At 40.8% G+C, this 12,215-nt stretch overlaps 1 protein-coding gene across 2 annotated transcripts in view; it reads left to right on the top strand.

The window, feature by feature from the left end:
* The window catches only part of COL23A1 (collagen type XXIII alpha 1 chain), a 351,738-nt gene that overhangs the window by 298,754 nt on the left and 40,769 nt on the right, over window positions 1–12,215 (top strand). For both annotated transcript variants that reach the window (XM_043552667.1, XM_043552666.1), the window contains exons 6-8: window positions 1,816–1,842; window positions 5,463–5,489; window positions 6,222–6,248. In XM_043552667.1, coding sequence (XP_043408602.1) covers window positions 1,816–1,842; window positions 5,463–5,489; window positions 6,222–6,248 — 81 coding nt within the window. The remainder of the gene's footprint in view (window positions 1–1,815; window positions 1,843–5,462; window positions 5,490–6,221; window positions 6,249–12,215) is intronic.

The raw sequence follows: 12,215 nt of genomic DNA on the forward strand, positions 1-12,215 counted from the left end.
GATAATCAAGATGGCCCATTTCAGTCAGTTGACACGAAGCTGTGAGGATACTTAACATGGGGAAATAGATTCAATTAGTGTAATGACTGAGCCATTTCCAGTCTCTGTTCAAACCCAAGTTAATGGTATCTAGTTTGCATATTAGTTCAAGTTCAGCAGCTTCTCCTTGGAGTCTGTTTTTGGAGCTTTTCTGTTGCAAAATTGCCACCTTTAAGTGATTAGAGAGATTGAAGTGTTCTCCTACTGGTTTTTGAATTTTATGATTCCTAATGTCAGATTTGTGTCCATTTATTCTTTTGCGTAGAGACTGTCCGGTTTGGCCAATGTACATGGCAGAGGGGCATTGCTGGTACATAATGGCATATATCACATTGGTAGATGTGCAGGTGAACGAGCCCCTGATGATGTGGCTAATGTGATTAGGTCCTATGATGCTGTCACTTGAATAGATATGTTTCAGAGTAGCAGCCTAGTTAGTCTGTATCCGCAAAAAGAAAAGGAGTACTTGTGGCACCTTAGAGACTAACAAATTTATTTGAGCATAAGCTTTCGTGAGCTACAGCTCACTTCATTGGATGCAATATATGTGGACAGAGTTGGCATCGGGCTTTGTTGCAAGGATAGGTTCCTGGGTTAGTGTTTTTGTTGTGTGGTTGCTGGTGAGTATTTGCTTCAGGTTGGGGGCTGTCTGTAAGCGAGGACTGGTCTGTCTCCCAAGATCTGCGAGAGTGAGGGATCATCTTTCAGGATAGGTTGTAGATCTTTGATGATGCGCTGGAGGGGTTTTAATTGGGGGCTGAAGGTGACGGCTAGTGGCTTTCTGTTATTCTCTTTGTTGGGCCTATCCTCTAGTAGGTGACTAAGATACGAAGTTATCTGGGTGGCAAGGAGACCAGCTGGTAACAGCACTGTCTTTCCAGAGATTTACTGCAACTATTCAACTGCTCTGATTGAGGAGTAGTAGGACTAAAGTCAGTGTCTTTGCACAGGTTCTCCTAGACCGCAGCAGTATCCTGGTGCTCAGGATTCCCCTTCTCATGTATACTCAGTCAAGGGACAGACACAATTTGATCTAATATGTTTAATGACATTTAAAAGCCATGTAAGGGATGAAGTGATTGTAAATAATAAATCAACCTTTACTCGGGTTACTTACTGTGCATTTCCTTTGGGAATCCTAGAAGGGTAGATTTAAAGTATAGTTAAGATTGCTAAGGCCCCAATCCTGCAAACACTTATTAATGCATCTGACTTTATGCGACTACTCTGGTGAGCAAAGCTGAGCATCTGTGTATGTGTGTGCAGTATCGGGGCCTAAAGTACCATGCTATATGTTGTCTCTGTGTACAGCGGAACTCCTGTTGCTGTCAGTGGAAATGATGCAGGGCAATAGGTGGCCCATAGAATCTGGGTAAATGATAAATTCTTGTCCCTATTGTTTTGAAAAATAAAGGCCCAGTTCTGAAGTTGAATCACATGTGGGATCCATCCTGGATTCTGTGCTGCTCTGCTAGGTGCTTTAAAAATCCCTGACAGATCTAAGCACCATGCCTGAAGGGAATCATCTTATTCTTCCCACCATGCCTTTGTTTCTTTTCACACCCTTTCATACTCTCTGTTATATATTACTTGACCTCCCTTATTTTATTGTTCTCTTGAGAAATATTATTGAATCTTGAAAAAGTGATAAGATCTATTAATATCCTTAACAATGTACTAGATCTAATCTAGAGTCTCTTTTAGAGCATGATTGAAATAGCTGCATTCACAAATTAATCTCCTTTTGTAATCTGGTATCTTTGCTTCCCTTTTCAGGGGCCCCTTGGTTTGGATGGCATGCCAGTAAGTAGTGCGTTAAGTGTCAAATGTACTATTTGTTTATTTCTAGTTACTCCATGAGACACACACATACAGAGCCAAATATTGTAATAATGGCGCTCTGCGGTATGATTATTACAAGGTGCAGTACAGCAAGGTCACTCTGTGCTTTGTAACACAGACTGACTTCAGGATTTACCAGTTTAGGCCCTGATCCTGCATCTGGGCAAATTGCAGCACTTGGGTGAAATCCCAGTGACTTCAGTGGGACCAATCACAGTGTATAAAATTCAGCACTTTTGTAAGTCTGTACAGAATCGGGGCCTCTGTGAGCTTTTACTCTGAAAGGTGACTGTAACGTAACGCTGTCATTCTGGAGTTCTGTGGTTTTTGACTCTCTGTAATTTTTATATACAGTGTGCTGAGTTTACAAATAAAAAGATGTACCTTTCTAAGTGCCAGCCCTATAAACTCAACTAGGGATTGGTTGGGAAGCAAAGTTGGATTCTTTCCTCTAGTAAAACAAATTATGCCCTCAGTAACATCTGATGAACCCCATTGTTTTCCATGCATTTGCACAGATTGTAAGGAACTTAAAAAACAACTCCACTGATGCATCAGAGGGAACAAAATCAAGTGTACGCTCTTAGCTGGGTGCTAATGGGAGTAAAAAGTGCCAATAAATTATTTAAATTGCAAAAGTGACCAGTCTCTCTGAATGCACACACTGCTGAATAGGGGTGTACATTTCTCCAGAGTGGTTTGGAGCTGGTCTCAGGGTGCAAGATTATTGAAGTAGCATGTTGTGAATTATTGGGATGGGGCACAGTCTGGAATCCATTTTTACGCGATGTTTTCTTGACTTCTTTCTTTTGCTTGGAAGCCTATTGGAAATCCAGGTACATGTCTCCTTATTGTCTTTACAAAATCAGAGCCTTTTGATAACATGCTAATTGAACGTTGGTCAGTTAAGATTTTTTTCAGAAAGGATATTTAAGAACTGTCACTTGTGTGTATTTTGTTTTCAAACTGCATTTCCTTCCACGATCACTAGAGGGCTGCATTTGAAATCTTTTTAAGCTACAAATCAGTAAGTGACTGTATTGAGAAAGCTAGTAGAGGCTAATTTCATTCATGCAAAGTCGTTCTAGATATTTTGTTAGCCACTTTGTGAATGTTTCATTATAGCTGCAAATATGCTCTATTTCTGTTGCTACATTTTAAAAAAAAAGACTACTAGTAGAAAACAATTGGGGGTGGACCAACCAATTAGACCAGTACGAGAGTCTCTTTGCCCACAATTCAAACCAATCCGGAATTGAACTTTTTTTGAGGTTTGAAAAAGTTGGTATATGTTTTTATATATAGACACACAAAATTCATTTTCTGTGCTGTTCTCAGTATTTTTTGGCCTACCTGGAAAGAAAAAAAAGAGTAGAAGTTTCATGAAAGAGGCAGGTCTTGTGTGTTTTCCAGCCCTGTTTTCAGGACACAAAGGATAGGATTTTCAAAGGGGCTGAAGAGACCTAAGGGCCAGATTTTAAAGGTAGTTAGGTGCCAAAAGCTGCAGGTAGGTGCTTAGTGGGATTGTCAAAAGCATCTGGGCACCTAACTTCCATTGATTTCCATTGGATTTAGGTGCTTTTGAAAATCCCAGTCGGCACCTATTTAGGCACCTTAATACCTTTACAAATCTGGCCCTAAATGCCTAACTTCCTTTGGCTCCTTGGAAATTTCAGCCAAGAACTTTGAATAGATTTCCCTGGGCTCCTCTGTTGTCAGCATACACATGGAATTGAATGTTTGCAGGATAGGACTCTGAGTGAGGAGAGGGGTGTGAAATCCACGTGTATTATAGTGTGATCTACTTTTTGTACAGCCCAATAATTCCTTTGGTCCACATAGTAAACATCCACTGGCATATAGAGAGGCCGGATGTCAGGCTAGATCATCGTAATGGCTGCTTCTGGCCTTAAAATCTATGCATGTCTGTAAGCAGGATGTCCATGTATAGAGCAAATATAGGCTATAACCCCAATCTTGCAACAGGCTCCAGAGGCAGATCCCTACATCCCCTGCAATGTGGCTCTTTGCATCCATCAGCATGGACTCTCCTGCAGAATTGGAGCTCATGTCCCATACTTGTTGTTCTCAGTTTGTTCCCCCACGAGAAACATTTGATGGTTATTTTTTTCTTTAAAAAATTAAATTAAAATTACAGGGTTTGCTTGGACTAAAAGGAGAACAAGTGAATCTGATTTTTCTTTTTCCAAATCATGTTAATTTCTCTATCACTAATGCTTTTAATTTCAATAAATGTTTAAAATGTAAAAAATAAAAATCCGCAAAAAAACATAGCAATAGACTTAGACTGGAACCATTTTACATACTCCAAACCCACCTCACACTTTGGTGGCAGTGAGAAGGGTGAGAATGGTTACTGGATGTGAATAGCTTGAATTAGTTTTGCAAAGCCAACCCCCTCTGGCTTTTGCCCATCCCTACAGAGAACACATGGGAATAGAGAAAAGGCAAATGCGGTGTTTAAAAAAAAAAAAAAAAAAATCTAAACCCAAGAAACTGGGGGCCCGGGTTGTGCAACATGCTGAGCATTCTACTGTCCAATGGGATCTGGCCTTAAATTAGCAAAACCCTAAGGCAAAAGAAGACCCATAAATTAAAAGAAGAAACAGAAACCAAAAACACATACAACATGTACTACAGGGCCCATTCTCCTCTCTGTGCGTGTGTTGATGCTGATGGTCGGAAGTTCAATGCAAGCCCCAAGGCTGGAAGAGACTCCTCTGGGGAGGCAAAAACCAAACTGAAAGAAAAAGCAAACCTAGCACATCAAATGGCTGTACTCAGACCAGGCCGCTCCTGAGCTTGTCCATGGAATGCCCTTGAAAGTAAGGGGCCAACACTATTGCTGAGGCCAGACTTGCAGCGAATGGGCTGCAATGCAAGTGGGCGAATGCTTCTGCCATTGCGCCTCCCTTTTGACCTGCTGTCTCCTCTCTACCCTATGGCACATGAGATCTTGCTTTAGCTAATGCTCACGCCATTCACTGTGCTGAATGGAAATGAAATTCTTCTTTTGCCTTAAACCTTGAGTGAAACACACATCAGAGCATTTTTCATGGCTCTTTGGGGCTCTAACCCCCTCTTCCTGTCTATCTCAGACAGAGCTATTTTGAGGGAACAGCAAATAGGCCAAAGAAAGCAGCCTGCCCTCCTTATATGTTTCGAACAGTTGTATAATTGGGAATAACACACCTGTAATGACGTACTGAGCATGTGTTTATAGAAATGATTTAATAGCTCAAGCAATGTCTTGTTTATAGTAGATATCAATATCATGCGTGTTTGAAATGCAGATTAAAAATGCTTTTTCTGTTCTTTTAGTCTGGGGGTTTCCTGCTGATGAGAGGGAAACAGAATGGGTGATCTTATTGATGCTTCATTAGACATACAACTTTTATGTAAAAGAACGTGTAGCTTAATAAAAAAGAAAGAGAAATAGAGTTGAATGGGAATCAAATTGTGAAACAAAGGAATCTTCTTTCTAGTCAAGACATGGAACAAAGATGTGTGTGCTTATTATATATGCAGCTTTTTTATTCTGCTCTCACTTATATTTACAGGGACCTCCAGGACCAAAAGGGGAAAAGGTAAAGACTAAACTCATCAAAATGCATCTTTAAAAACCCTCTACACTGCATTAGCAAATACTTATTGTTTCCTGGGCACTGGGATTTTTTTAGTTAAGAATACCCTTATATGGTAGAGTCCTGTCTTCTAATTGTTTCATAGTGGAGCATGGAGCCATAAGGCTAAATTCTCCCTTTACCTTCCCATGGAAGGGAAAAAGTTACAGCAGGAAATGCTCTGAAATGACAGGGTAGAAATAGTGTCACATTCTCTTCAGCGGGGGAAAGAATTAGCAGATGCTAACTCTTCCAAGCGATAAGGTTCCTGGTGATCCGCACATAACTTGAGACATCCACGTGCCATCCTTTTCTCCAGCAGCACAGATAGCTTAGTGGCTGTGCTCTCCTATTTCTATGTTATGCTCTATCTCTCCCACTGAGACTTAGAAAAGTTGTTACAATAAACTATCTTAGCCCAGGCATCATTGTTCCATGTAGGTTACAGGCAGTGGCTGTGGGAGCCTTAGAAATGGAAAATACCTGGAGTTTCTGCTCATCTCCTGCCAATGCAGAATTGTTCCCTGTCACATTGTCTGAAGGCCTTATCCGACCTGGTTTTGAATGAATTAAGCTATGGGGCTCTTTCTATTTCCCCGGGGGTACGATTCCACAGTCTACTGCCTCCCACTCTGTCTTGCATGTCTGAGATTTGAGCTCTAATTGCTGTACCTTGCTGCTTTGTGTGACATGTAGGGTGAACAAGGGGACGTCGGCCCAAGGGTAAGTACCAATAGCACTCATTCATTTATTTTTGAGGGGGGATTTGATAACTGCTTTCAACTACCTGAAAGGGGGTTCCAAAGAGGATGGCTCTAGACTGTTCTCAGTGGTAGCAGATGACAGAACAAGGAGTAATGGTCTCAAGTTGCAGTGGGGGAGGTCTAGGCTAGATATTAGGAAAAACTTTTTCACTAGGAGGGTGGTGAAGCACTGGAATGCGTTACCTAGGGAGCTGGTGGAATCTCCTTCCTTAGAAGTTTCTAAGGTCAGGCTTGACAAAGCCCTGGCTGGGATGATTTAGTTGGGGATGGTCCTGCTTTGAGCAGGGGGTTGGACTAGATGACCACCTGTGGTCCCTTCCAACCCTGATATTCTATGATTCTAAAACACAACCAAACCCCACTATGGTAAAGGAAAGCAAATCTATGTGTAATATTTGTCAATGCAAACTGTAATGCAGTGAAGGTTTAGAAAATATTCTGCCATCACTATTGAGTCTTGGGCATCATTTTTCTTCCCCAGATAATTGTGGTCTGGAGACATGAAAACTTTAGTTAAGAACCTTCAGTCCTATGAGCCCAGGTCACTTTTGTATTGGTTTCCCAAAACTAGGTGGTCTTTTCTTTGAGAAAGGAGAACAAAGAAATACCAGCAGCTTCCATGTTTCACTTGAGACAACTATTGTTCTTTGTATTGTGGTCATACCTAGAGTTGTCAGTCAGGGATCAGGGCCCCCTCTGTGCTAGACACTGTACCCATATGAATAGTGAAAAAGACACTGTTCCTGCCCTACAGACTTTACAATGCAAGTACATGATGAGAGACAGCAAGTAGATACAACAGACACATGTGGGAGTGTGAGGTACCAGTAAGGTTATTGGTGTTATAAGTTTGTTTCATCTTCTCTCCTCTCAGTGTCTCTTCCATTCTTGTGTATTCTTTCCATGATCTATTCTCACTCACTCGTAATTGCTCTGGGCTGCTTCTAATTGAGCATAAAGGTAACCAACCCAAGTGAGGAGAGAGAACAGTTTCTGCCATAATGTATGGAAATTAATGACCCGTTGTGGGAATGACACTAACGCATATTGTTTCTAACCTGTGAAGTAAATCATTTAAAATATGGGATCAATCCTCTAGCTAGAACAGAGCCGCTGGTTACAGGTATGGTAAAGTGAAGGCTCAACATGTCAAGAAATAAGACATGATGTGGTGTGGGTGCCATCAGACATGTGCTTTCCATAGTACTATGTTTTACTCAGGTGAGTAAAGGTTTAATTAACCTGCAGTGTATAAACACAGGCTGAGCTGGAGTTCTTATGTCTGCTGGAGGTGCCTGGGAATGCTCAACGTTGTTAAATTAGCGTGCACCTCTCTAAACCTAGAGGCTGACGCAGAGAGAGTAACCTAGGAGTTGGCTGTTGGAAGATGGCTCGTCTGCTGCTTTGATGTGTGGTTTCTTGGAATCTTCTTTTTGTGTTTAAATGCAGGGTAGGCACTTTGCGAAGGAAACCCATATGGGTCCTTCCTGATTATTAAATATACAACGTTCTCCTTTGCACAGCTGTGTTCAGACTGAGAGTCTCTTACATTCTGGTGGCTTTCCTTTGAGGCTGGAAGAGGTTGTTGTTAGCGGTGCTGTCACTTTCAGAAGATCCAGGACCCCAGGCTTCCTCCAGACTCTCCATCTGTGGAGTCTCAGAATATCCCACACTGCTCTGATTGTACCACATAGTTAATATTGTCAATTTAACGAAGAGTATTAATTACTGCTAGCTAGACAGCATGTGAGCTGATCACAGTCTGCGCATGGGGAGCCAGGAAACAAATTCCCACCAATCGTCAGATCACAATCAAAGATGCAAAGGCCTTGAAAAAAATTGCAACAAAACGAGGGCTGCCCAGATACCCAGCAGCATACGGTGTTAGGTGGCCCTTGAGATTCAGATGTGAACTTTGGTTAGCAGTTGCTGGGATCAGTGTGCTCAGCAGGAAGGGTAGAGTCTGTACCGACACCTCTGTGCTGTATTGGGAGTAGGCATCCAGAGGGAGCGGTTCCATCCCCCAGAGGAGCGAGCAGCAATCACAATGCAGGGACATGAAGGAGAGAAGAGTGGATAAAGTGAAGGGACCCTTGGGACACCTTCAGCCTGAAAAGGGGAGGGAACTTTATACCACCCAAGTGGCTTTTCCATATTACCCAATTAAAGGAACACTTGTGTGGTAATTACTCTGTTACTGCACAGCACTGTCTGTGGGAAGTGTATTGTGAGGATACGCTATCATTGTCTGTCTAGCACAACAGTTTCTAGGGAAATTGATGGTTGATCTGCAGAGTTCCCTGTTGTTTCCTCACAAGCTTATTCTTTGGAACTTGCTGCAATGAACTGTGTTCTGCAGGAGAAGTGTTTTGGGTGTGTGTCTGACGGCGAGAACAGAGCCCCTGTTAAACTGAGCCAGCAGACTATTAGAATTAAGTCTAATTCTGGGTGCACCTTAAGAAGAGGGTTTAAAGCTTTGTTGGGTCTTGTCACCACGCAGTGGTGGATTGTGGTATTTTGTGATAGGGTCTTTCAGCATCTTTGGGGTGAAGAATTATCTTTTTTCTTTATTTACAAACAAAATTATTAAGGCTGTCAATTAATCACCTTTAACCCACGCCATTAACTCAGAAAAATTAATCGTGATTAAAAAAATTAATCATGATTAATCACAGTTCTAATCACACTGTTAAAAAATAGGATACCAATTTAAAATTTATTAAATATTTTGGGTCTCCATCCTTAGAGGTTTTTAAGTCCTGGCTTGACAAAGCCCTGGCTGGGATGATTTAGTTGGTGTTGGTCCTGCTTTGAGCAGGGGATTGGACTAGATGACCTCCTGAGGTCTCTTCCAACCCTAATATTCTATGATTCTATGTTTTTCTACAGTTTCATATATATTAAATTCTGTGTTGTAATTGAAATCAGTATATATTATTTTTTATTACAAATATTTGCACTGTAAAAATGATAAACAAAAGAAATAGTATTTTTCAATTCACCTCATACAAATACTGTACTGCAATCCCTTTGTTGTGAAAGTGCAATTTACAAATATAGATTTTTTTTTTACATAACTGCACTCAAAAACAAAACAATGTAAAACTTCAGAGCCTACAACTCAATGCTACTTCTTGTTTAGCCAATTGCTAAGACAAACAAGTTTGATTACATTTACAGGAGATAATGCTACCCACTTCTTATTTACAATGTCACCAGAAAGTGAGAACAGGCATTGCAAGGTATTTACATGCCAGATATGCTAAACATTTGTATGCCCCTTCATGCTTCGGCCACCATTCCAGAGGACATGCTTCCATGCTGATGACGCTCATTAAAAAAATGTGTTAATTAAATTTGTGACTAAACTCCTTGGGGGAGAATTATATGTCTCCTGCTCTGTTTTACCCACATTCTACCATATATTTCATGTTACAGCAGTCTTGGATGATGACCCAGCACATGTTCATTTTAAGAACATTTTCACTGCAGATTTGACAAAATGCAAAGAAGGTATCAATGTGAGATTTCTAAAGATAGCTACAGCAAGGTTTAAGAATCTGAAGTCCCTTCCAAAATCTGAAAGGGATGAGGTGTGGAGCACAGTTTCAGATATCTTAAAAGAGCAACACTCTGATGCGGAAACTACAGAACCCGAACCATCAAAAAAGAAAATCAACCTTCTGCTGGTGGCATCTGACTCAGATAATGAAAATGAATATGCGTCGATCCGCACTGCTTTGGATTCTTATCAAGCAGAACCCTTCATTAGCCTGGATGCATGTCCCCTGGAATGGTGGTTGAAGCATGAAGGGACATATGAATCTTTCACGCACCTGGCACGTAAATGTCTTGCAACACGGCTACAACAGTGCCATGAGAATGCCTGTTCTCACTTTCAGGTGACATTATAAACAAGAAGCGTGCAGCATTATCTCCTGCACATGTAAACAAATTTGTTTGTTTGACCAGTTGGCTGAACGAGAAGTAGGACTGAGTGGACTTGCAGGCTCTCAAATTTGACTTTGTTTTATTTTTGAATGCAGGTTTTTTGGTACATAATTCTACACTGGTAAATTCAACTTTCATGATAAAGAGATTGCGCTACAGTACTTGTATTAGGTGAATTGAAAAATACTATTTCTTTTGGTTTTTACAGTGCAAATACTTCTAATCAAAAATAAATATAAAGTGAGCATTGTACACTTTGTATTCTGTGTTGTAATTGAAATCAACATATTTGAAAATGTAGAAAATACCCAAAAATATTTAAATAAATGGTATTCTACTATTGTTTAACAGTGCAATTAATCACAATTAATATTTTTAATTGCTTGACAGCACTAAAAATTATATAAACTCCTCCTGTATAACTCAGAGGTGAGACCAGGTTACCAGGAATTCACTTACTCGTCTCATGGGAAAGAGACGTAGGAATGATCTTTGTGTTTTTTCTCATCCTCATGAGGAATATTATGCTTTGTGACATCATGCAGAGATAATTGCTTATTAAATGTTTATTGAAAGTTCTGAATCGGAGCTAAAAAATTTAGGGCTTCTTCTGACAAGGTGCTGTGGCACTCGGCGCTCAGCAGAATCAGGCTCCTAAGGTTGGATGTCATTTTATAAACATACCTGGTGTCACAGTGACTGAGGTAAACTGACAATTCAGGCTCCTAAATCAATTGGGACGTTAAGACTTATTTTTCAAAAGTGGATCCTAAGTGCCCAAGTCAAAGTTTCATTGACTTTTAAATGGAGATTTAGGCTCCCAAGTTACTTCGGTCCTTTTGAAATGCTTAACCTGCCATCCCCTGCGCAGAGGGTCAGCACCATTTAAATTCCCATCCAAGTCCTCAAAATATGATCTAAGTGGGGTGTGAGCCTTGTGCTGGATGTGGTTTCTACCCTTTGACCCCGATTCCAGATTGAGAACGCTTTGTGGCTCTGAACAGAAACACCAATCTGTCCAAATAGAGACCCATAATGGCCTGCATAGATCACAATGCAAGATCAGGGCCTATGTGAACTACAGAAGAGATTGTTATTAAGGCCAGAAGGGACTACTATGACCGTTATCTGACCACCTACAGAACACAGGCTGGAGAACCTTACTTAGTAACGTTGGCATCCAACCCATAGCTTCTCTTTGCACTATAATGTACATTGAAGAAAGATATCCAGTCTTGTCTTAAAGTCTGCAAGTGATGGAGAATCCACTACAAACCTGGGTAACTTATTCCAGTGGTTAGTCACCTGCAGTGTTAAAAATTGCACCTTCTGGCTAGTCTGAATTTGTCTAGCTTCAGCTTCTAATCACTGGATCTCATTATGCCTTTTTTCTGCTAGATTAAAAAAGTGCCCAAACACAAACAAACAGACAACAAAAAATGAGATCCTGTCTGTCAAGAGAGAAACACAAAGAAGTCTAATGATTGACGAGGACTGATTCTACAATGAGCTGCTCTGCTTTTTTCTAGAGTATCATGGTGGTGGGTTAAATACAAAACCTCCTGAGTGATTGTGCAGCAGTTGTCTTATGTAACTAAAACTAGGCTGAAAGCAATTCACAGATGTTCTCAATTACATAAAAACCATGTGCATTCAGAAGTGTCCATGTTATGAAATATGTTTGTGCCCCAATTTCTCAATGTGTTGTGTCCCTGGGGAATCCCTGGCTCTGGGGCCTCGGCAGCACAGTTAAGCAATCAGATTCTGAAGCTAAAAATTTGTGGTTCACAAATAAATCAGATGTCTCTGGGTTTCTAAGGCACTTACTCACTGCGCAGCATCTCTGTTCCTGTCCCTAAAACATACTGTCCTTCAATACCATCTGGCCTAGAGTAGTTCTATTTCCATAACTTAGTCTGTATTATCTCTACCGTCTCAGTGGTCGCTTTATTTCCTAAGGTTGTTTCCTAGCTGA

Source organism: Chelonia mydas, chromosome 8 (genome assembly GCF_015237465.2).
Source record: "Chelonia mydas isolate rCheMyd1 chromosome 8, rCheMyd1.pri.v2, whole genome shotgun sequence".
NCBI classification, from domain to species: domain Eukaryota; kingdom Metazoa; phylum Chordata; order Testudines; family Cheloniidae; genus Chelonia; species Chelonia mydas.